Source organism: Stegodyphus dumicola, chromosome X1, assembly GCF_044657685.1.
Source record: "Stegodyphus dumicola isolate Sdum_Otavi_A_Nest chromosome X1, ASM4465768v1".
NCBI classification, from domain to species: domain Eukaryota; kingdom Metazoa; phylum Arthropoda; class Arachnida; order Araneae; family Eresidae; genus Stegodyphus; species Stegodyphus dumicola.
Genome location: NC_140780.1, coordinates 17,663,688 through 17,688,789, shown reverse-complemented (window position 1 = coordinate 17,688,789; position 25,102 = coordinate 17,663,688). Strand labels below are relative to the sequence as shown.

At 31.9% G+C, this 25,102-nt stretch overlaps 1 protein-coding gene across 6 annotated transcripts in view; it reads right to left on the bottom strand.

Moving 5' to 3' along the window:
• Positions 1 to 25,102, bottom strand: part of Rgl (Ral guanine nucleotide dissociation stimulator-like) — a 165,657-nt gene that overhangs the window by 42,904 nt on the left and 97,651 nt on the right. For all 6 annotated transcript variants that reach the window (XM_035357166.2, XM_035357162.2, XM_035357165.2 and 3 more), the window contains one exon: positions 7,484 to 7,568. In XM_035357166.2, the coding sequence (XP_035213057.1) occupies positions 7,484 to 7,568 (85 nt within the window). The remainder of the gene's footprint in view (positions 1 to 7,483; positions 7,569 to 25,102) is intronic.

Sequence of the window (25,102 nt, the reverse complement as noted above, 5' to 3'; positions counted from 1 at the left end):
TTGTCAAATTTTTCTGACTACATTTATGATATATATCTCTAGCTTCTACCTTGAAAATAGTTTAAATTATTTTCAATTTGGTACTTCTAAGCAAAAGGTTTCCTATCGTATATTGAGAAGCACGTTTTTTATAAGACACTTTGCTGTTAACTAATGGAAGGACTTAAGATGAACACACCTAGATGAATCTAATCTGAAGTTGTTCAATCAGCTACATTACAATCTGCTTATTTTAATTTTGTAATTTTCATGCATTTCCTTTTAAATCATCACCAGTGGTAATTTTTAGCCACAGGCTTTTAGAAGTTATCATTTCTATTCTTAGCATGTTTTTATAAAATAATCCTAATTTTTTTTATTTATTTCTTTAATTACCTTGATTAACAATCTCAGCTATGTTAGCACTGTATTTAAGCTTTGAAAGTCCATTTTAAGACTTCATTTTCTATTATGCGAGCATGTAACAGAAAGTGGGAAATTCACATATGATGGTTGTTAAGAAAGAAGAAATAAAAAAAATAACTTTCTTTACATGTAAAGGAAATGCTTAGACATAAGATATCCAAATGGCAATGTATGAAATACATCTTTAAAAGCCGTGAGACCTCAAATACACAGTTATGGCAAAGAACATGATTTAGAACAGGCAATAAAACAGTGCATATTCATATGCATGAGCACTAAATCGGAAATAACAATATCAGGAAGAGAGATATGTTTAGAATGAAATGTACCCCGACACATGAAATACTTGAGTATTTTGGTTTAAATGCAAGACTATTTACATATAAAAGCATAAAATTACTAAAAAATGTGGTATAATATTTAATATTATTGGCAGCACTAAAATTATATTACATGGAATGGCAACAGTCATTCTTAATTTAAATATTCTTCTTACAATGTAACATTTGATGTTCTGTTTTATGTGCAGTTTTAGTTCATTAAAGCTTTTAGTTGATCTAAAGGCACTACGTGTTGAACATTTCAGCTTCTTAAGGAAAGTGGTTTATTATATTTACAACAATTTAATCAACTAAATGTAATTTATACTTTATTTTATTTATTTATTTATTTTTTCAAAATGGAAAACCTTTTGAAACCAGAATGATCTGATGTTGACCCTGCATTTGTTGGAGCAGAATCTAAATGGAAACACTGGAAAAGAACTTTTTCAAATTTTCTCACACAAGTGAAGGAGGCAACTGAAGAAAGAAAACTACAGCTGTTATATAATTTCGTATTTGCAAGTGTTTACCAATATATTAATGATTCACAATCATATGATAATGCAATGAATGTTCTAGATTCATTGCATATTACTAAAAGAAATGAAATATTTGCCCGGCACTGTTTAGCATCTAGATTTCAACAAACGGATGAGTCTGTAAATGAATATTTACAAATATTAAAATAGTTGAACAAGCATTGTGAATTTAAGTCTGTTACTGCAAAAGAATATAAAAATTAGTATATTAGAGACGCATTCCATCCGAGGTTTGAAGAATCCACACATTCGAGAACGGTTATTAGAAAATGCTAGTATTTCGTTAGAAAAAGCTTATGATCAAGCTAGAGCATTAGAACTTGCTGAACATCATTCTGCCTCATATTTAATAGCTTCCTCAGCACCGGAAGCTGCTGTTGAACAGTGTGAAAACAAAAATGATGGTAGTGAATAATTGTTAGTAGTTGCTCCTATTCGATCCAGAAAATTTTTCTTTTGTAGAAAGACCTTCAATTACAAAGTATTTGCTCAACTAGTAATGAAGTATGTCGAGGATGTAGTAAAAAGGACCATTGCAAAAGGTATGCAAATCCAAACTTGTACGGAGTATTACTAATTCCGCAGCAGCAGTTTTATACGCTAGCATCAGCTTCAATGCTTCCCCACTGTCTTGAAAGGTCAATAACTAAAGTTCTAGTAAATAGAGTTCAGCTGAATGTCTTAATTGATACTGGTAGTTCACTAAGTTTTATAAATTAGTGTTTTGTAAAAAGATGTCAAATTCAAGTAAAACCATATTTGGGTAGAATAACCATGGCTAACACTTCTCTAAGTTCAGATGTTACAGGCTGTTCTTTACTTAATATCAAATTGCAAACCCATGTATACATTAATGTAGAGGTATTAATTATGAAAAACCTCTGTGCAGACTTTCTTGTCAGGCATGACTTATTAAAAGATCATTCTTCTGTTGAGATAGAATTTAAAGGTGACAGACCCACAACTTAGAATTTGTTGCTGTACAGCAACTTGATGTTTTTTGTTCCTTAGCAACTGCTCTTGTAGACCCTATGTCATTGTTCTCTAATTTAACGCCTGACTGTAGACCTAGTGTTACAAAATCAAGACGTTATACTGAAGATAAAACATTCATAGCTACAGTAGTATGTAAATTACTTAAACAAGTTGTAATTGAACCAAGTAATTCTCCTTGACATGCACAAGCTTTTGCTGTGAAAGGAGAAAATGGTTATAGATTATTCGCATACTATAAACAAATTAACTATGCTTGATGCTTACCCTCTTCCCAAAACTGAAGAGTTGATTTCACAAGTATCAAAATATAAAATATTTACTACAATTGATCTCCAATCTGCTTATCATCAGGTTCCTATCAAAGAATCAGAGAAACACTATACAGCGTTTGAAGCTGATGGTAAACTATATCAATTTCTACGTGTTCCATTTGGTGTAACAAACGGAGTTGCTTCTTTCCAAAGAACAATTTATGAAATAATTTTAAATGAAAAATTATCAGAAGCCTTTCCCTATCTTGATCATGAAACTATATTTGGCAAGAATAAAGCTGAACATAATAATAACTTCAAGAGATTTATGGTTGCTGCTAAGAAGTATAATATAACCCTGAATGAGGAAAAATGCACATTTTAAACAAAATCTGTAAAACTGTTGGGCTACTCTGTAGCTAATAATATAATAAAATCTGATCCTGATAGACTGAAACCGGTAATGGATTTACTGATTTCTAAAGATGTAGGATCTCTACAGCGAGCACTGGGAATGCTTGCTCATTATTGCCGTTGGATTCCAAATTTTTCTGAAAAGATTCACCTTCTTTTGACTAAAGGACCTCTTCCTCTTAGTAAAGATACTGAGAAAGCCTTGAGTTCTCTTAAGAGAGATATAGCCAAAGCTCCTTTAACGGCAATTAAGGATAATCTACCATTCAGAGTTGAAACTGATGCTTCTGAATTTGAAATAGGAGCAACCCTGAGTCAAGCTGGTCGTCCTATAGCTTTCTTCTCTAGAACACTAAACTCTTCAGAACTAAAACACTCTTCTACTGAAAAAAAGCATATGCTATTCCTGAATTTTTACGAAACTTGAGACACTATTTAATTGGAAGGCACTTCGGTAAGTTGGCCATGGATCTTTGACAGGTAAGTTTTTACCGATCAAAGATCCGTGGCATTTAAATTTGATCAACAGCACTCCAGTAAAATTAAAAATTAGAAAATTATGTGTCTATGGTTAGAACTTGCTTGTTTCAAATTTGATATTATATATCGCCCTGGAAATAAAATGAAATTGTAGACACTTTATCAAGAATAAATGCAGCTATAAAACCACAAATAGATCTTAAGGCACTACATGATGAACTTTGTCATCCTGGAATAACTCGAATGTATCACTGGATAAGATCTAAAAATTTGCCTTTTTCACTAGAAGGAATTAGAAGACCTGCTAATTCATGTGTATGCTGCAGTGCAGTAAAACTTCTATTCTATAGATCTGAAGGACACTTAATTAAAGCAACTGCACCTTTTGAAAGATTAAATCTAAATTTCAAAGGTCCTTTGTCTACAGCTTCCAGGACCCGTTTCCTTCATACTAATGTGGACAAGTTTTCCAGATTCCCTTTTGCAATACCTTGCCCTGATGTGTCATCTGCTACTGTTACTGGTCATCTGCAAAATATTTTCTCAATTTTGGGGATGTCAACCTACATACATTCTGATAGAGGATCTTCATTTATGTCTTGTGAATTAAAATGCTTCTTAACTGCACTTGGTATAGCTACAAGTCACACAACTGCATGTAATCCTCAAGGAAATGACCAATTAGAGAGGTATAATGCAATCACACAGAGAACCATCCAGCTGGCACTAAAATCAAAGAACATGGCTATCGAACGTTGGGAGGGTCTTCTGCAACCTGTTTTGTTTTCGATCCGGTCACTCTTATGTGCAACAACAAATGCCACACCACATGAACGTATGTTCATCCATGCTAGAAGATCATATAATGGACATTTTTTACCTACGTGGTTAACACAACCCGGAACAGTATTAATGAAGCTAATGACACACAAGCTAATAAATATCCGCCTAATTGTGCAAGAAATGGAACTCATTGAGGCTAACCCAGATTTACGCTTCCGTTAATGAAAACCAACAACTTTCAGATTCTTTTGCTCACCAGAATGAAGATTTAGCCCCTGAAGCTCCTGAACCTGTTTCGAAAACTGTAAAAAAATGAACAGAAGAGGATCCCCAAGGCAGTGATTTACAGGACTCTAGCAGACATGAGGATTTTGAAAAGACTTCAAATGATAACTTGCATGAGGAGTGAATCCTTGCAACCGAAAAGGCACTGACATCAGCCTACTTATCTGGCAGACTATGTAACTTATTAATAATCTTAGGGGTGGATGTAACATAATATTTAATATTATTCGCAACATTAAAATTATATTACATGGAATGGCAACAGTCATTCTTAGTTTAAATATTGTTCTTACAATATAACATTTGTTCTGTTTTATGTGCAGTTTTAGTTGATTAAAGCTTCATTTCAGCTTCTTAAGAAAAGTGGTTTATTATATTTACAACAAAAACATTGCCTACTCTCACTTGTGCTGTCAATAGTTGTTGAATGAAGATAAGAAAAGAAAAAGAAAAGGAGCAGTAGGGGTTTGTGAGTATTATTCCTGCATTCGCAGTCCAGTAGCTCCTAAATTCACAGCCCAAATCTAAGCAATCTGCTTTCAAGAGAGAATACATTAGATTATATGAGCAATAAATAACAGTGTAAAAACTGACACATATGTATATACAGGGGTTGGACAAAAATATGGAAACACCTTTAAAAAAAAACATGTCTCTTTGCTTAATATGGTGTAGGAAACCCGTTGGCATCCAAAACAGCTTGCAGTCTTCTCAGAATGGATAAATACAGTTCCTGTATGTTTGCCAATATTATGCCATTCTTCCTGCAAAACGGTGGCAAGTTCAGATAACGATGTTGGCGGTGGATAACGAGAATGCACTTTCCGTTCCAATGTAGACCACAAAGGTTCGATAATATTCAGGTCTGGTGGCCAGGGGAGATGGGACAACTCATCCTCGTGCTCAGAAAACCAGTCCTCGACAATGTGAGCTGTGTGAACAGGGGCTTTGTCGTCTTGGAAGACACCATCACCATCGGGGAACAAAGTTTGTACCATGGGATGAACTTGACCGGCCAAAATATTCACATAAGTCTTGGCAGTCATGTGCCCTGACTCAGTTATCATGGGGCTAGCAGAGAACCATGATATGGCTGCCCAAACCATAACAGAATCCCCGCCATGTTTCACTCTTGGCAACAAGCAGTCTGTATTATAGGCTTGAGATGGCGTTCTCCAGACGTAAACTCGGCCAGACATGGGAAACAATGTGAAAGAAGACTCGTCAGACCATATTACTCGCTTCCACTGCTCTATAGTTCAGGCTTTATGACTTAAATACCACCTTTTCCTGTTACGGGCATTAGCATCACTGATGAGTGGCTTCTCAATTGCAGCACGGCCAGCAATTCCCTGTTTATGAAGCTCCCTTCTAATTGTTTTGGTACTCACAGGGTTCGATAACACAACATTCATTTCAGCAGTAACTTTTGCAGCTGTGGTCTTATTTTTCGTCACAATTATCCTTAATGATCGTCTGTCACGATCACTCAGGACACACTTTCGTCCGCGCTGTGATTTAGCAGATGATGTTTTTCCGCTTTTCAAATATGTGGAATAAATCTTCGATACAGTATCTCTTGAAACACCTCGGCTACCTTGCTTACGGAGGCACCTACCATACGTGCTCCAACAATTTGCCCACGTTCGAAGTCTGTTAACTCTGACATAATGCAATGACAATCTCACATAACAGTACTCCGACAACAACTGAACTGTTTAGCACATTTACGAAGTAGTATAGGTGGCGACATTAGTCAAAAACGCCAGCGCCACCTACATATTTCATTAAAATCAATCTTTCTTTTCGAACATGCATTTCACAAGGTGTTTCCATATTTTGTCCATCCACTGTACATGCCTATGGTTAATTTTATTAGAATTATATGTGAGTTTAAATGACAGAGAGTCTTAAAGATACATATTTAAAGTTGTTTAATGTACTGATAATATAGTTTAGGTTAGGTATCAAGTGGATAAATAGAGCCATCGAAAATCTATTGCACTCTGAACATTCTTATAAATATCAAATACTTCTTCTTCCTTGCACCTGCAACTAAAATACCTTTTGGTTTGCCACGAAGATATTAAATTCAAACACAGTACTATGTAAATAATGAACTAGATGATGAAAATCACTGTAAAAAGTACCCCAAAAAATCCACTTTAAAAGATTTATACAAATTTCACCATCTGTTAATATAAGTTAAATTGTGTAAGCTGTATGTAAGAAATAAAAATGTAGAAAGTTCAAGAACGCAAATGTTCTTTACACAGACATAATAAAGGAGGAAACTAAAACTACTGTTCATCACAATATCAATAATATGCACTATAAAATATTTCTAATCATCAGAATACTTTCATCTAAAGAAATAAATGAACACATTAAATTAAAAGAATGCTCACTTTGGGAAGGACTTTATTTATTGTTGTACCCAACTTTACATTTTCATGGTTGCCATCCAGTCTGAAAATGTTAGTCTTTCTCATCTGCCGTTGAGTGAGGAGACTCCTTGCCATGTTTCCACCCCTTTGTCAAGGGTCAAAGGAAATTTATAGTCTTAAAGAAGTGAAAAATTATGGTGTTTACCCCATAGACAAGTAAAAATTGCAACCACCTTGCAAAAAGGTTGAATTTTCACTTGCAAAAGTTAAGACAGCCAGTTAAAATTTGCAAACAAAAGAATGCACAACACAGATCTTATCCTTATTTAGAAACATTCCTTGTAAGATAATTTCATTAAGCAGGTGCTACAGAATTAGATCTGATTTTTGTGCTGTAGTGGAAAAAAAGCACATTATAAAAACTGTTAAGTTATTAGAAAACTAGGGCTCTATATCAAAGAATTAATGGAAGAAAAAGCCTACATGTCAATTGGAAATCCTGTACTTTTAGGAAAAGCCTTTTCAAGTAGGCACATTCTGAAGAAAATTTTATATGCATTCAAATATACAAAGACAGAAATGCATAAAGAGAATAATTATAAAAGTATATTTGTACATACCCGAATTAAGAGTGTTCTACAGTTAGTTTGATTATTTTCCTCTGAAAATATATTTGCTAGTTCAGAAAAAGTTTCAATTTTCTCCCTGGAAAAAAAATTGTTTTAAGAACCATGAGTAAGTTTTAATTTCAAAGAGAAGTATACTTACAATTTCTCCTCATAATGTTTGAAAATCCAATTAATCAGGTTATTTTTCACCAACAGTAATAATTCATATACTAAATTTTCTACTTTTTCTGCTGATTAAGATAAACATGAGTACTACATGATATTAAATCAATCATGAGGAACATTGTACCCTCAAAAGCAATAAATTGTCTTTTAACAAGAGAGAGAAAAATGAGAAATCTGCATATTTACATATAAAGGATATAACAAAAGACTACACTGCAACCCCTACTTCTTGGCACCAACAGTTCGATCTAAATTAGATTCTAAGCGAACAGGTTGGATGCATGGGTGTTTTCATGGTTTTCACTAAGCGTAATGTGTATACAAGCCAGTTCCCTTTAAAAGGTCCTCCACAAAGATATCCTCCCCTTTACAAAGATAGTCCTTCTATGTGTTGCCAGAATCAAATAAAAAAACAAAAACTGAGAAAAACAGGAATGAAAAATTACATTAAACTTCATTTTAGAAATCATAAATGTTCAAATATTAATTTACGTTTACCTTAAAACGTGCTCAAAATTGCCATTTTCAAATCTTCACATGTTTGAATAAGTTCAGGAATGGCTGGGTGAAACATCCTGGGAGATGGATCTGAGGCTGCTTGTATGTTTAATTGTGGCAAAGCATGCAAAGGCTGTCTAGGGAAAAAACAGAAATGGCCAAGCAACTAACTCAGTGGCCAGGACTTCAATCAGTGTTCAGTAGTCTTATTAATTCAGCTACTTGTGGACCAAAATAAAATTTCAAAGCCTTTTGGCAAACAACCAATATACATACACCTTGCACACAAAAAAATTGAAAAAATTCTTGGTGAAAACTGAAAAAAGTACATCAAGCTAAGTTTTTTAATTTATCACCAAGTTTCTCATCAAATTTTACAAAATTTAATATTTGAGCATATTTTGAGTCACAGAATCGAAATATGGAGGAGAAGGAAAAAAAAAAAAAAAAAAAAAAAAACAGTACGTTATTTCAGAAAAAGTCAGATTTTGCATCAAAATACCTATGTTAGAACAATGCTACATATTAATTTAATACATATCATAAGTTGTGCTTCCGAGACATGAAAAACGCAAGTTAAATTTCCTCAATCAGCCCAGTGGACATATGGACATATCATAGGCATATGGAAATGTCCATTTTTTTTTTTTTTTTTTTTGTCCAAGATTTATGTAAATTTGAGACTTTCATAAATACTATTTTTGTCAAATTAGTAGTTTGTGCTATAATCAGCTTTACATTTTATAATATTTAAAGTTTAGCTCTGAATGTAGCATGATAAATTCGGTCATATTTCCCTCAAAAACTGCAAGTCATGGAAATGTAACTGCTCACTACAACTCATAACACAGAATGTCACTATACATGACATACCTGGTTCTTTCTGCTACTTGATTTTATGTCACCTTTCTTTGCCACCTACGAGGGCTATCCAGAAAGTAGATTACGTTTTGGAATAAAAAAATAAACAAAGTATAGGAAACAAATTTTATTATATACAGATGAAAGCCACACTCAAATACTACTTTTCTACATAGTCACCATACAAATTAAGGCATTTATCGTAGCGATGTACGAGCTTGGAAATTCCTTCGTCGAAAAATTCGGCCGCCTGCGCCTTCAACCACTTCGTTACCTCTTCTTGCCTTCCATCTTGCACAAAACTTGTGGTAACCAAGCTTTTCGCTGATGATTTCGTGCAACAAACTTCGCGAAATTTGTGGAAAACTCAAAGAAAGTTCCGTTATTGTGAAATTTCGATTTTCACGGACTTTAGCATCGACTTTTTCGAGAAGTTCGGCGGTCACTATGCTGGCTCTCCCACTTCGATCTTCGTCGTGAACATTGGTTCGGCCATTTTGAAATCTTATGACCCACTGACGCACTCCACCTTCAGTGATAATGTTGTCCCCATACACTTCACGAAGCTGCCGATAGATTTCTATCGGTTTACAGTTTTTTGCAGTCAGAAACCTTATTACTGAGCGCACCTCGCAGCTCGCGGGATTTTCAATTAACGCAGACATTTCAAACCGTCACAGTATCTGAACGGAGCACAGCACGAACCTCTCACTAGCACGGCTAGATGCAGACTGAGCTGCGCAACGCTCTGACCCCAAGATGGCCGCGCTAGCCCCGCCCCTAGCGGACACAGACGGAAACGTAATCTACTTCCTGGATGGCCCTCGTATATCAGCAGTGGTTAGCAATGCTAGCTGCTTATGATTGGACCTGGATTTGAAGACCAGAGAAGGTATGGATGTTTGTAAGTATACAGTGTCTGTGTGGCATGAGATCACTTAAAATACTACTCAGTTGGAAGATCTCTTGAGTGGTTTGGTGGGAGGGAAAGAGAGGTAAGAGACCCTCAGATCCATCTCCCAGGATGTTTCCATCAAAATTGGAATGTATCAACACAGTTAATGTGCTTGGGTTATACTTGTATGACCAGTGGTGTAATTGTGGTGTCCTGCCCATTTCATTTATTTTTGTATTATTTAAATATTTTAATTTTGCTCTCCAGAGGAAAACACTACATTCAGAATTTTCACATCCATTTATCATAGACAGAGTGCCAGAAAAAGGTATTTATTTTTTCTTTCATATTGATTTTGCATATACTTTCAAAGTTTCACAATATAAAGTAATTTTAAGAAAGCTAACTGTGGGTAGAAATTACTGCAAATAGAAATATCTAACTTTTCACACAGGGTGTCTCAAAAGCAAAAATTCTGAATTTTAAAAGGAATTAATATAATAATATATAAAAATATCTGTTCATTCAATATATAAATATTTGTTTTCAAATATTTGAAAATTTTGTATGTACATTTATGAAACTTTTTGCATTTAATTTTTGCTAAAGCATAATGAATAGTATTTGGAATTTTTATTCTTCACAGACCATATAAAAAGTTTATTTTTTTATTTACAGAATTTTTATTCTTCACAGACCATATAAAAAGTTTTTTTTTTTTTTTTTTTTTTTTTTTTTTTTAACAGCTTACCCACAATGTTGAAGCTGTTTTCATAAAGTTCTTTGTGGAATATGTATATCAAATAGCTACAAAATTTTGGAAGATTTTTCAGTTATTTCCTAGGAAGTCTGCTGTGGTGTGCCCCTTAGCCTGAAAGCCATGACAACATGTTTTACAATGTGTGATGAACATAGCATGAAGTTATGATGTTTTTAAACTTGGACAAGTTTGTTGACACATATATTCTAATAACCTGCCTATACATTCCAGTACCCCATCACAGCTCATCCTTACTATTTCACCTTCATCGTCTTCATCTTTTACTACTTTTCTACCAATAAATATTTGGACACCTATGATAGGTTTAAAAAAAAAATTGTTCATATCCAGTAGCTGATAGAGCCTTCACGAGTGGCAATTACAGTCTCCATGGCTTGAAGCTTCACATAAAAATTCACAAATACATACAGCAGATTATTACAACTTGGATGAAATGAAATTTAATATGAAAAATTTAGTAATAGCAATAAAATGTAATGAGAAAAAATACTATTCAGACGAAATAAAGTTTAATAAGAAAAATTATTCCGAAAATCATTAAGGTGTAGGGGAATGGAATTACCTAATTTAAGCTGCATTAATTCAATAAATTTCATTTATTGCTGGGAAACATTTTCCTTAAGAAAGGCTACAAATTAAAAACTGGGAGATTTAGTGATTTACTGGAAGACCAGGTAATGGGATGAAAAACCAGGAGAGCTGGCAGCTATGCCACTGATTACAAAAAGTTGCACGGATGGTATACTGATAATAGTACTGATAAATAATTGCTTATTTTTATAAGGCTGCATCATTTAAAGTCTTATTCAAAATACATGGGTGCACTAAATTTTGGAATTTTAAATTCATCCGAGAGAAATATCCCAAAATAAAAGTCATTACCAAACCAACATTATCGGCTTTCCCCTCTTCTTACCTAGTAGAACCAGGTTTTAGTAAAGTCAATTATTTAATATGGGGGGAAAAGGTTGAATATATTTGAAAAGAGATGCTTTAAGAATTAAGCTAAGCAAATATATGCCAAATATTAAAAATAATGTATCAAATACATCAAACAGAGCAACGATAGGGAACATTATTTAAAATCGAGCTTCTGTACAACTAGAATCTGTAATTGTGTTTCTGAAAACTTGTTAATATTTGTAAAATTAAAAACAATTAGAATATAAAAAATAAGAAAACCTAAATCTAATAAAGAATTTTTTCTCAATTGTTCAGTCGTTTCCTTAGTTTAATTCTTATCTTTATTTATGCACAATTATTTATATTTTGATTATGTTGTATGTTATAGATGAAAAGGTAAAGGGGTCAATGAAGAAAAGCATTCTTTTAAAAGAGGTTAATGCAAGAAAAGGGTTGGTAAACTCTGGTTTAGCAAAGCATTTTTATACTTCAAATGGCAAAGAAAATATAATGGTAAAGGTTTTGAATTAATTCCCACAACTACATGAGTATTCCTCTCATAATGAACCAAAAATTGGAACAAATGGACCACAAGTTTAATTTATGTGAATTTTTTCCCAAAGCTAGGGTTAGCAACACAAACTGTTCATCTCAACAAGACAGTGATTCCTGTCAACATGCTATCTCAAGAGAGCTGTTCAATGACTGAGGTGCCCTTCATGAAAGTGTAAGAATGCAGTTCAAGGTCACTCTTTATACGTGCATGCTAATCAAAGTCTAGTCCTCTTCATGTGCTTATATATTTGTTCATATGCAAAAAACAGCATCTTATATTTTTTTACCTTGCACATTGTGAAGCTGTAGCTGATAGACTGTAAATTAGATTAACCAATTTTAAACTGAATTAATATTCTCAAAAAGCATACGGTCCATATTAATTAATTACTCATAATATAGCCTCTTAATGAATAGTAAAATATGCACATCTATAGTTTGCAAAAATAATTTATTCAGTTTTCTTGAAATTCAAGTTTGCTGTGTTTGGTGCAAAAAAAATCATTTTACTGGCATAAACCTTCATTTTATTTTACTCTTACCATCTGATTATAATTTATGATTTTAAATAAATCCAAATCAAAACTAATAAAATTAGCTTTTTAACACAATCAGTAATTATTACTTGACCCTTTTGCAATGACTGTCATGCAAATTTGTCACCATGAAGTGCACTCACTTCCCGGCTGGCATTTTTTGTTCACACCCGCCTATCCTATGCATTTGTGTCAGAGTTTTGGAATGTTTTAGAAATTGATATTTTCGGCAGAAGATGGCATTATATATTCACAGGATTTGAGATACACATAGATTTGACATTCTACATATATCTTCTACTCAAAATGAGACAAAGATGACTCACATGCACTTGGGTTTTGATTATATAAACATAAGGCAATAGGTATGCTCTCTGCTGGCAGGCTTCCTTGCGGCTTTTTAAATGTGCATGGGATATTTATTAATGAATGTTACTGGAGTGTTGTCCCCCCTACAGTGTTTGATATTTGAGTTTGCAGTTCAGGTTCTAATCTAGAATTTTACCTTGTGTATGTGAAATGTTTCTGTTTTGAGCATCACAATGTCAAAGCATCAAAAACATTTAACAAATTATGTGAACCGAAATCAAGTTGTATCTGTAACTTCATTGTTTATATGGGGAAAAAGAGTTAAAAGAAACTTTAGAATATGGGGAAAGACTTGTTAAATACTTATTTGAAGAACTTTCTAGTCAAGAGTACTATTTATATACCAGGGTTCATATACATTCGCACATAGAAATTAAGTACTTTTTAGGACCATTAATGAAAAAAATTAAGGACCTATGAGCAAATAGCAAATTAATAAATTCAATTAAAAATATTATCTCTGCCTGAACTTCACTTTTGTAATACCATTCAAAAATAAAATAGATCCGTAAGTAGGCTGCATTATCAAACATAACTTAATTAACATAATTAAGAAGTTTGAGAATAAAATATACTTTATGAAATTTATCAAATAGCATTAAATACTTTACACTTATAATAGTTTGGCACATTTGAAAGAAGATAAGTGACATTTTATTTACGTTTTACTAATAGTTAGTTTCATGTTGATTTTTTTAACTTGTAACCCAGTAAATATATTTTTGAAGTTCTAATAAGCCACTAAAGCACCAGAGGTGATACTAAGTTGCTTTGTATTATTTTAGGTCTCACTATATACAATGAATAAGTTTTACATTAATTTTTACATTTTTGTGTTTTATCTTGTACCACGGTAAGGATTAATGAATGGAAATAGCTCCCTTTAATATGCAGAGATAATTTTTAAGGGTAAGCAGTTAGTTATACATAATTGAATTAGGTAGTTAGATAACCTTAGCCATTATGGATTTACCTGACCACTATTTTAAATGTTTTATAGCAACAACACGCAACAAAATATTTATGCGTCTTTTTTTTTTTTATTTGAAGCGGGTCCAGACATTTTGGCTAATTCTATATCAATTTCCTTCTCTTTAAACATCTTTTCTAAGAATTAGAAATTTCTCTCAATATGCAAACCAATGTTCTCACTAGTTTCTGTGCGCTGTATCTCCTAACTTGCCAACCTCTCCACAATGTACCTATGAGAGTTTACTTGATCTTGTTAAAATTAAATACTCCACTCCCCCAACAGACGTGAAGCAAATTATTGCTATGTCTGAAAGTAACTACAAAGTCAGACAAAGGTTTAAATAAGCCTCTTAATTAAAAAGCAATTAAAGGCATGTTCTTATGCAAACCAAATCAACTGCAGCTTGTGGTGATGTAATTAAACAAGAACAGTCAAATTCAAACAAAAAATATGGACTAGTGGTCAAAGACTACAAAATTTAATTATAATTTAAGCTGACTCTCTATCGCCATAACAAATTCAAATGCCCGCAGCAATAATGCAAACAAAAAATTACAAATTATCAGAGCTGGCAGGAACTAATGCAGCGAGCAAGCGGAGATTAAAAACACATTCTGTCTTGCACACCAAAAACCTCAATTTAAAAACTATCTAAGTGATTTGCATTTTGGGAAGAAAGTAGAAATGGGTAAAGGCTGAAATTATAAACAAGTGTGGTAATTTTTATTAAATTAAATGAAGAATTATGTCCTTCGAATTCTACTTTGATGGGGTTTGGAAAATGCCGAGTAGAACCATTAGGCTGTTTTAAAGAATGTATTCAAATTGATGACTTTAAGTGTAATGCTGACATTTGTGTAGTGGAAAATGATGTTATGCCTTGCGAGGTCATCTTAGGACTTAATGTGTTAATGCAGGGTGAAACTCTAATAAATGAAAATGAAAATGGAGTTACAATTAAAAATAAATCTCATTTGCATAAAAGAAATAAACACTTCTTTTATTCTTCCAGTTGATTTAATTTGTGACGAAATAATAATAACTGTATGTATATATATTTGTAGAATAATTTTCTTTCTCTATATGTATTTGGTTTCTTTAACACGTTTCCTTTTTATTTTAGTATTTTTGGATTTAATTAAAGATTTTTGTTATTCTAAAAAAAAAAAAAAAAAAAAGAAAAAAAAACTAAATGCATTTAGAATGTATAGAAAAAGCTGCTAATTTTATTTCTTTAGTATGGTTATGTACTGCCAATGTTGAATACCAGATGGAGTACAGATTGCTCATTGTATAATTCTTTTAATGTTTTATTTTTCATTTCGTCAGTTTGCAATTAGATGAAATGGACTCAAGATGCAGTAAAAGAACGAGGATAAAGACGCAAACAAAAATGTATTGAAGAAATTAATTCAGTTTATAACTAACTTATTTGTTAAAAATGTAAATACTTTAAATGCAATTAAACATGCTGTCCTTTCAAGTAGTTTCTTAGATGTCTTTTTCAAGAAGGTATTACCACGTATTATATCAGAAGTTGAGATTATAGAACGCTTCAAGCAACAACTGAAATTCTACGTAAGATTACATGTTGAAAAAACTTCGAAGATAGAAGGTATGTAGATTCTCTTTTCATTTTTGACAATTCTAAGTGAAATAACACAAATCAACGTTGCATTAAATAATTGTAAAGCAGATAAAATTAGAAATTTACACAAATTTATTTTCAATACAGATGGTGACAGATCTAACAGAAAAAAAAATTAGAAACTTTTCTGGTTTTGACTTTGCTTCAGATTGTGACGAATTTCAAAAGTAATAAAAAAATTTCGAAGAAAACTTTTTATTTAATGAGCTAGTTACAATTTCTAATATTCTAGGTATCTCATTTGACGGCAATAAATTAGAAATAGCGAAAAGAATTTTATCTTTATTATGTGATATTGAAACTATAGCTGAAAATGTGAATGGCGACAAAACATCTAGCTCCGATGAATCCGAAACAGAAGTATATTAATAAATAAAAGAAGTGAAAATGATTTTTCAATGCAGAGCAATATTTCTGATAAGAAAATTAATCTTGATTCTTTGATACAGTGTGATTATGCTTGTAAAAATGTAACAACTGGAAATTCTATAATTCAGAGTGTTAACATTAATTATTCTGATATGGAAAGTACTATTACAAAGTTTAATGCAGAATCGCATGAAAATGTTGTTCAATGTTTGAAAATACTTCTACGTTGTTTAATTTGTCGGATTTATAAAAATTTATCTTCGCCAAATGATCACTTGGCGGGAATGCAGCATTATTTAATCGAACAGAACTGAAACTCAATTCATGGCCAAAATTCAGGAAAGCTTTAACTGACAAATATTCTTTTGAAATAAATTCTGCTAATTTACATGAGCTATTATCAAGTCAAAGGAAAATGGAAAATACTGAATCAGCTCAAGAATATTTCTTAAAAATGAAAGAATTATGTAATTTTGGGAAAATAGATGACTCTGCCTTAATAGATATTATTATGTTATAAATGACATTACATATGCCTTAATACAATAATATTATGTTATAAATGGAATAAATTATACACACGAAAACAAAATTATACTTTAAGGATGTAAAAACTCGATCAATTTTAAAGAAAAACACAAAGTGTGCGAAGTAATGAAAGGCGATTTTGTAAAAAGAAAAAGGTGCTTTTGATAGAATGAAAACGAAACATGATTTTAATGATAAAACTAACTCAGAAAACGAAAATATGACTAAAATTGAAGAATGACGGTAAATCTGATATGAAATACACTGAAAGTCATAACAATAAATTTTGTTTTAATTGTAGCATGAAAAATCATATTTCTAAAAACTGTATTCATAAAGATAAGGGAATTAAATGTTTTAAATTTGAAGCTTTTGGTCATAAAGCTTCGGATTGTTCTAAAAGAAATTCGAAAACAGAAGTCCCTTTAAATGTCAATTTTTAATCGAAATTGAACAAAATGATAATAATTGGTAATTTAATAGTAAAATCATTAATAGGCACTGGGAGTCAAGTAACACTGCTTAGAAAATCTGTTTTTGATAAATTAAATGAAGAATTACGTCCTTCGAATTCTACTTTGACGGGGTTTGGAAAATGCTGAGTAGAACTATTAGGCCATTTTATTAAAGAATGTATTCAAATTGATGACTTTAAGTGTAATGCTGACATTTGTGCAGTGGAAAATGATGTTATGCCTTGTGAGATCATCGTAGGACGTAATGTGTTAATGCAGGGTGAACATCTAATAAATGAAAATGAAGTTATGTTTAGAAATAAATCTCAGTGTATAAAAAAATAAACACTTCTTTTATTCTTCCAGTTGATTTAATTTGTGACGAAACTGAAGTAAATATTGAATCTGATGTTCTAAATATCCTCAGAGATAGGCTGCAACAATTAGTTTTCAGTTATGTACTGTGTAAAAAAAAAAAAAAGAAAGAAATGAACCTTTCAGTAAAAGATAATGAACCTATATTTCATCAGCCTCGTAGGCTGCCGTTTTCAGAAAAAAGAATTGTTGAAGCTCAAATAGCTGAATGGTTAGCACAAGGAATAGTAGAACCTAGTTTTTCAGAATATTGTAGTCCAGTTGTAATTGTTAAAAAGAAAGAGGGAACACAACGTTTATACATTGATTATAGGAGACTGAAAAAAGTAATAGTAACCCAGGCAGCACGTCTCCAAAAATATACGTATAATTTTGGTGAAATAAGGGTGTGGTAATTTTTGCACGTTACTTTTACGAAATTTATACGAATGAAAAAGGCTGAAGTTACTGTTGACTCTTTATCGTTAATTTCCACACGTTATTTTTACGAAAATTATACGAATCCGAATGTACTAAAAAAACTACCGCCATAATGGTATATTTTATTCATCACTTTTACGCATATTATACGAATCCGAATGTTCTGAAAGGAACTACTGCCTTTATGGTATATTTCATTCGTCACTTTTACGGATATTATACGAAGTCTAAAAAGATTGAAAATGAAGTTTATTAATTCAAAATATTTAGTGCATTTTTGGCATTTCACTTTGTTTTCCTTTTCCACGAACATGAAAAAAGGGGCATTCATATATGAGGCTAAAATTTTTCTATAAATTGTAACATGCGAGCTAAATCTTTATGTGCATTTTTGCAAAAAATTAATTAAATCTTTAAAGATCTTTAAAGATTAAATTTAAAGATCTTCAAAATAACTTATTTATTTTCTTATATCAAATTTGTTATTTTTATTCATATCAACACTTACATTAATTTACACAATTTAATTTCTTTTATGAAAATCCTATTACCCATTTAACTGGAATAAGCTGTATATTAAATTTGTGTACTTACTGAGTTTAGTACAATACTCGCCTTATTTTATTTAGCAAATGTGGGCAATTAAATTGGAATAAGACTAGCAAATTTTTCATATCGAGGAATAGAATAATAAATAGAGCAGAAGATGCTTGAAAATGTTTAACTTCTTGAACAATAGTAGACCAAAGGATCATTAATTATAATCAAAGATATACTAATATTTTTATTTAATAATAATAATAACTCTACGCAATTGCAAGCTGAATCCTGATATTTTGCATATATTTCAGTTCCTTTAATCTTTGTTATAAAAATCGCAGGCTAACATTTTTTAATTTTGTTTAATGTACAGGAAAAATAATATAGCGATTTTAATAATTTTTATATGAGGAAAAAATAAATAATTATATTTTATATTTTTCCTGAAACAGTTAAAGACATTCTTAATATGGAGATCCACAGAATAAGTACAAGGGTCCAGTTAAATGAACCCAAAATTTACATAGTTAATTTTACGCTAATAAAAATTAACCGGATTTACGAATATACACTGAGCATGCGCATACACAGACATTTCTATTTTTTGTAGAAAAATTGAATTATTACCTTAATAGAGATGCTGTGAATATAAATTTATATAATGCAAAAGTAAGTTTATTTCATATGCTAATTTAAAGGCTTTCATAATATGTTTAATTATAAAGAAAAAAAAAGTGTTGCAATTCTTGTTCACTGACCAATGGCAAGCAGACACTTTCTACTTCCGGTTGTGGCGGGATATTTGTGAAGTCAGCAATGGCGGTCGAAAAGAATGGTAAATTCGCAAAGAATACTGTTTGTTTGTGGATTGGCATTTGTGACTGAATCCATCGATGTTACTAATTATTTGAAGAAAGTAAGTGAATATTTTATATTTTCAGTGTTTAATACTCGTACTTTCTTCACCTATATAAAATTTTATATATAGCATCTGTGTAGGAAATGTGATTTTCCATGTGTTGTTCTTTTGTGTACGTGCCTAATGATTCATTTTCAGGATTTGGTACTGTTAATGACAGAATACCAAATTAATAAATTGAAAAAATTTTGTACTAGTCTGTTTCTTACTGTTTGTGTCACTCCTGTTTGTATGTGTCTCACCTTTTTATAGTTATATTATTTTTACTCAAACGTTTTAATATTTATCTTAAAACATACTGTAATTAAGCAGGAAATAGCTTTTAATGGAAAAAGAAAGGCAATATTAACATGACTAATTGTTCAGAAATCTGTTCTGGAAATATTATTTATTTTATGCCAAAAAATAAAGCATGTAACTTTCATTTATTTATGAAATTCAAAATTTTTTATTTGCTTAGTGTTTTCCCTAAAAATAATTTAATTTCTTATTTTTGAATTTAGTTTTATAAATTTGCTTTAATATATAATCTTTAACTCAAAGATATTGTGCTATTAAAACAGAAAATTTTATGCGATAGAAACACAGGTACTTTGTTCCAAATCTTTGTTCATTTTATTTTACATATACTGAATTTTCATGTACTTGTTATTACTGAAATATGTCCTTTCATGAATGCATTTCTCTTTTGTTTGTTTAATTTTGTTGTTTTAAAAGATCTGCCATAGTTAAAGAAAGAAAATAAAGTAAGAATGCTTTACTTTCAGTTTTGAATAAATTTATTACTATTTACTGCAGCTTCAGGTTTCTCTAAACATAATTTTCGAAGTCAAAACTTGATAGTTATGTTGATTATTAGACTTGCATGAAAAAAATTATTGAAAAGTTAGTATTTGATCTAAAATACTTTAAATTATTTGAATTATATTTTACTAAATCATGTATTTTGATATAACTAGATAGTTAAAAAAAATGAAAATTGTAAATGTGCAGAAATGCTTATATAAAACCAAGAAATTGTTTATATTTTTGTTGCTTTTACCTTTGTAAATTAAATATATATATATATATTACAGTCTGGGGAGTCGGCACCCTGCTGAATTATAGTAAATGAGACGTCCAATCTACTAGACCATCAAAGACGCAGATTTGGATTTTTCTATTTCATAGTTATTGAAATCATAATGGTATGTTTGTTTAAATTAGTACTGTTTATGAATGTGATAAAAATAAATTCTGATAAGCTAAGAAATGATTTATTTTCTATTAATTATGAACTGTAAATAATGTAGCCAGTTTTCTTCATAGTATTTAGTAAACATTTTTTTTTTTTTTTTAAAGGGAGGTAAGTCTTATTTATACAATTCTTGCACAGTGAGATACCAAGAAATAAAACATTTCAGGAATTTTCATTCAGTATATCTTGATGTGTAAAATCATGTTGTTCATCGCCATATTACTTTTTCACAGGAAAGTAATTTTATTGATCTAACACATCTGCATAAATCAAACTTTTTTAAGAATGATTACAGTTTCTAAGCTAACTTAAAATTTTCAGATTTAGAAAATATATGTTTGATGTAGCATTAGTTTTCCATGGAATAAAAAAGGTTTTAAAAATGTTCAATTGTTAGAGGGAAATAATAAAACTTAAATGAGATTGTCCTGATATAGTTTCAGCTGGAAATGAAACTGAATTTTCAGATAGTGAAGATGAAATTCTCTGTATTTAAGAATTCTAATAAAACTGATTAATGTAAATCCTATGATTCATGTAGGTATTCTTCTTTTATCAGGACCAGATTCAGAAATGTGTGTCTATATGCATGCATTTTTAAATGTAGGTGCTCGTGTGTGCATGTGTATATTCTTTATGTATGTGTATACTCATATGCATACATGCATATACACATGCTTACATATCTACAGTGGAACCTTGAGATACGAGTTTAATTCGTTCCAGCATTCAACTGGCATAGCGAATTTCTCGTATCTAGAAACAAGCTTCCCCATTGAAAATAATGGAAATTCAGTTAACCCGTTTCACACCCCCCCAAAAAATGAACATTTTAATATCAAGTCAATTTTTCCTAATAAATAACACTGGTAAATAATATAACCATAGTTTAACTTTGTTACCAACTTTTAACTCCTTCTCATTAATCCACACCAACAACAGCTTCTCAACATCTAGGAGTACTTTTATGGTGCTTGGAAGCAACGATAATTCCTTTGGCTAAATCAAGTTTCTTAATTTCTTCCTGCTTCTTCAGAATAGTGTAGATTTTTGATGTTGAAAGGCTGCTACTCAAGTGAATGCTCATATTTTGCTCATACTTTCCTCGTATCTCGAGGTTTCATTGTACATTTCTGAATCCCGTCCTAATAACAGAGGAGTACCTTTGCCAGTATTGCAACACAGCTAGAATGAATTATTGTGTTAAATATGTGGAAAATGCATGCTTAAAGTACTGTTATTTTCTAAAAATATTCTGTATGTCTATTTTTTACAAGAAAAAATAGCTAAAAGTTGTTAATTTATTTATTAGTTCAAAGGGGCTTTGTCCCTAAAGGACTATTGTTTTTGTTTTGCATTGGTTCACTATAAATATCCGTTTCACTTTTCAAACTGTTCCCACCAAACGTTAAGAGTCCCTAGTGTGGGATTAATACTCTCTATCTTAGTGCCCTCTATAACTATGTTAGGGTTAACCTGTATAACCTACAAGGATTGCCAGTTTAGGCGAGATATCTAGGTAGTCATCATAATACGTTCCTTATTTTTTATTATTTTTAAATTAAATTGAAAGTAATAAACTAGTTTTCAAGAATCTAGTTAAACTAGATTTGCATTCAACTCTGGTTTATTGTGTTAATGATGTTTTGCTGTAACAAATATGAATTTTTTGTTTAAGTATAATAATTTAAAATGTTTTTTCTAGAGAATGAAGTACTGCCACTAAGTCATATTGGATATGTTGCAAGGTAATTTTCTATTCTACATTAACTCAATATTTATGTCCTGTTACAGATATATTGGCAGAAATAATGAAAACCTGACATTCAAAAAGAAAAATAATAATGTTGAATGTAGTATATTAGATGGTTAACTGCAGTTTGGCAGCTCATTAATAATTAGGCAAGAAAGCAGCTTTAGTTTAGCACTGATTTTAAATACAACTCTCTTAATTTCAAAGGCGATCCTGCACACACAGGTCCTGTTTAATAGAAGGCTCGGCAACGGCCCAGCGGTAAAGTCGCTGAACACTGGTAGTTCGGTTTGACGTTCGAATCCCGCGAAAGGTCTGGCTGCATGGCCGTTTCCATGGTTTTCCCCATGTGTAACATGTATACGAGCCAGTTTCCCTTAGAAAGTCCTTCACGAAAGCATTCCTCACCTTAGGCAGATAGCCCTATTGTGCTATGCAGTAATCAAATAAACCTAAACCAAACCTGTTACAGATGTGTTTTTATGTTACTAAAATAGTAAAACTTAAAACTAAACTGGATGGCACAAACAGCCCTTAGACAGCCATGGCCTTGATATCTACTTTCTAGATGGTGAGCTCTGTGGTGTTTGTGCACAAGTGGTCAGCTTGTTGCAGGCCCCCCAGTATTCAGCCCCCAATGGAACTTGGTACTAATTTTATCGACCCACTCAAGGGATGAAAGGCTGTTTCAACCTTGCCCAGCCTGGGAATCAAACACCAGACCTCTGGTGCTGCTGCGTGACGTACTAGCCACTGTGCTGCCGAGCCTCCCTAAAATTCATGAAAATTATAAAAAAAAATTAAAAATATCAGGGTACTTTTCCGTTTCGCCGGCACAAATCTTGCCAAGCAGACTTTATTGGCGACAACACGCAGTATACACATAAAAAATGTTAACAAATGTTAGTTCTAAGAAATTTATATTTTAAAGGCATAAACATTTTAATATGGTTTAAAATTTTGTAAAATGATAATAAATAAAGACAATAAATTTGTAGAAAGACATTAATTTGTGTTTGTAAAAAGAGATTAATTTAAGAATTTACTATGCTTTCATGGTACAACATTCTGATTCGCCATTTTATATCACGTGACCCCAAGTGATCTCATGTTAAACTACGCTAATTCTCTCAGTAATTATCTACATTAATTTCAAGTTAAATCTTAATTTGGAATACAAGTTTAAATGCAAGAATTATTTCATTTCGTATGAATAGCTTACTCAGAAATTATGTAACATAACATGTGCTTTACTTTGCTAGTGCATTCTCATTAGAATTGATGAATTTAACCCTTGATTTTGCCTTTTCTATATTTTTGGGTGAGCGTGTGATTGCATACTAATTAATTTAATTACCGTGAATGGCCTTAGGACATAAAATTGAACTATCTGGTAAAAATTCTATGTCATTGTATCCCAGTATTGAGAGAAACATTCGATCTGATAGAAATAGCTGCGACGTGTTTTGAAAATGAAACGTAAAAGGTTACCAGCAAGGATATTCTGTTTGGCATAGGTTGTACCATTTTGGGCAACTTTATCGCTTGCACCGGAAAAATGGAAAAGTACCAATATTGGTTTGACAAAGGTAACAGGGTTCGTAGCAGCCCTTACAAGTGCTTATAAGTCCTTATATTTGAAAATAAAATATAAAAGCCCTTATAGGTGCTTACTTTTTCTTTAAAGCCCTTTATTTTTTTGTTTTTTGTTTTTAGTGCTTATTTTTTGCTTTTAGTGCTTTTTTTTAATGAGCGTGCATTTTTTTCCCGTACTGAAGCCGAAACTAAATAAACAAATTTTCTTTCTTATATGCAATGTCAGATGGTGAATCATACTCCCGGAAATTGCTTTCCCCTCTTTCTCTACATTACCGTAACCTACGGTGCACGCGAGAGTACAGACATGTGCACATCGTTCTATTGGTCAAAAAACTGTGAAAATGGTAGAAAATTCCGTTACATTCGGTATTCCTTTCCTCCCACCCAAATACTACACATGTTTGAATTTCTATCAAGATTTTAATAATTTGCATTCTCGTTCTGCGTGGTCAGTTCATATTCATATTTATTATGATCGTTATGCTTATATTATGAGTATATGCATGAATATTTATAATAATATAGTTGCAGTAACTGCTGAAGTGTAGATAAACTTCCAAAAATGGGTGTGTTTTTACACAGATTAGCTTTCTAGGGAATAATATTCGGAATGGCTTAAATAAAAGGAAGGTAATCGAATAGTCAAAATAATTTCCCCCCCCCAATACATTATACAGTACGGAGGTTGGGAGGTTCTCCACTTTCTCCGTAAAATCTCTAATATTGAAGCAGCGGATCCCCCCCCCACTGTCCAATCTGGATTGAATAGGACTAAAAGTTTTTGCGGTCTACCCAACCTAAGCGAAGATTGATTCTATTCCGGAAATTTAACGCAGTCTGTTGAAAATTAGAATCAGAAACACCCCAAATTAGTAAGTCTTTCTTTTCCTTTATTTAATTCTTTACTCTCCGAATACCAGCAGCTGTTGATTCCGACTGCGTAATATCACATGTGGAAGAATTACGCCGCATGTATTGCACAATAACATTTGCGGTATTTTGCAGAGATAATTGATTTTGATGTTCCGTCTGAGATTTGTTTATGAACACTTAAAAGAGTTTTTCTGTGCTTTCTAAGTGGAATATTTCTCAGTTCCGTTGGTCTGTTTTTATATGATGCACATATCGAAATGTCAAAATCATTTATTTAGCCGAGAAATCTAAAGAACGGCTACTATCTCCCCCCACTCCTCTTTTTCCAGTTACTATCCGGAATATTTGGCAATTTCCG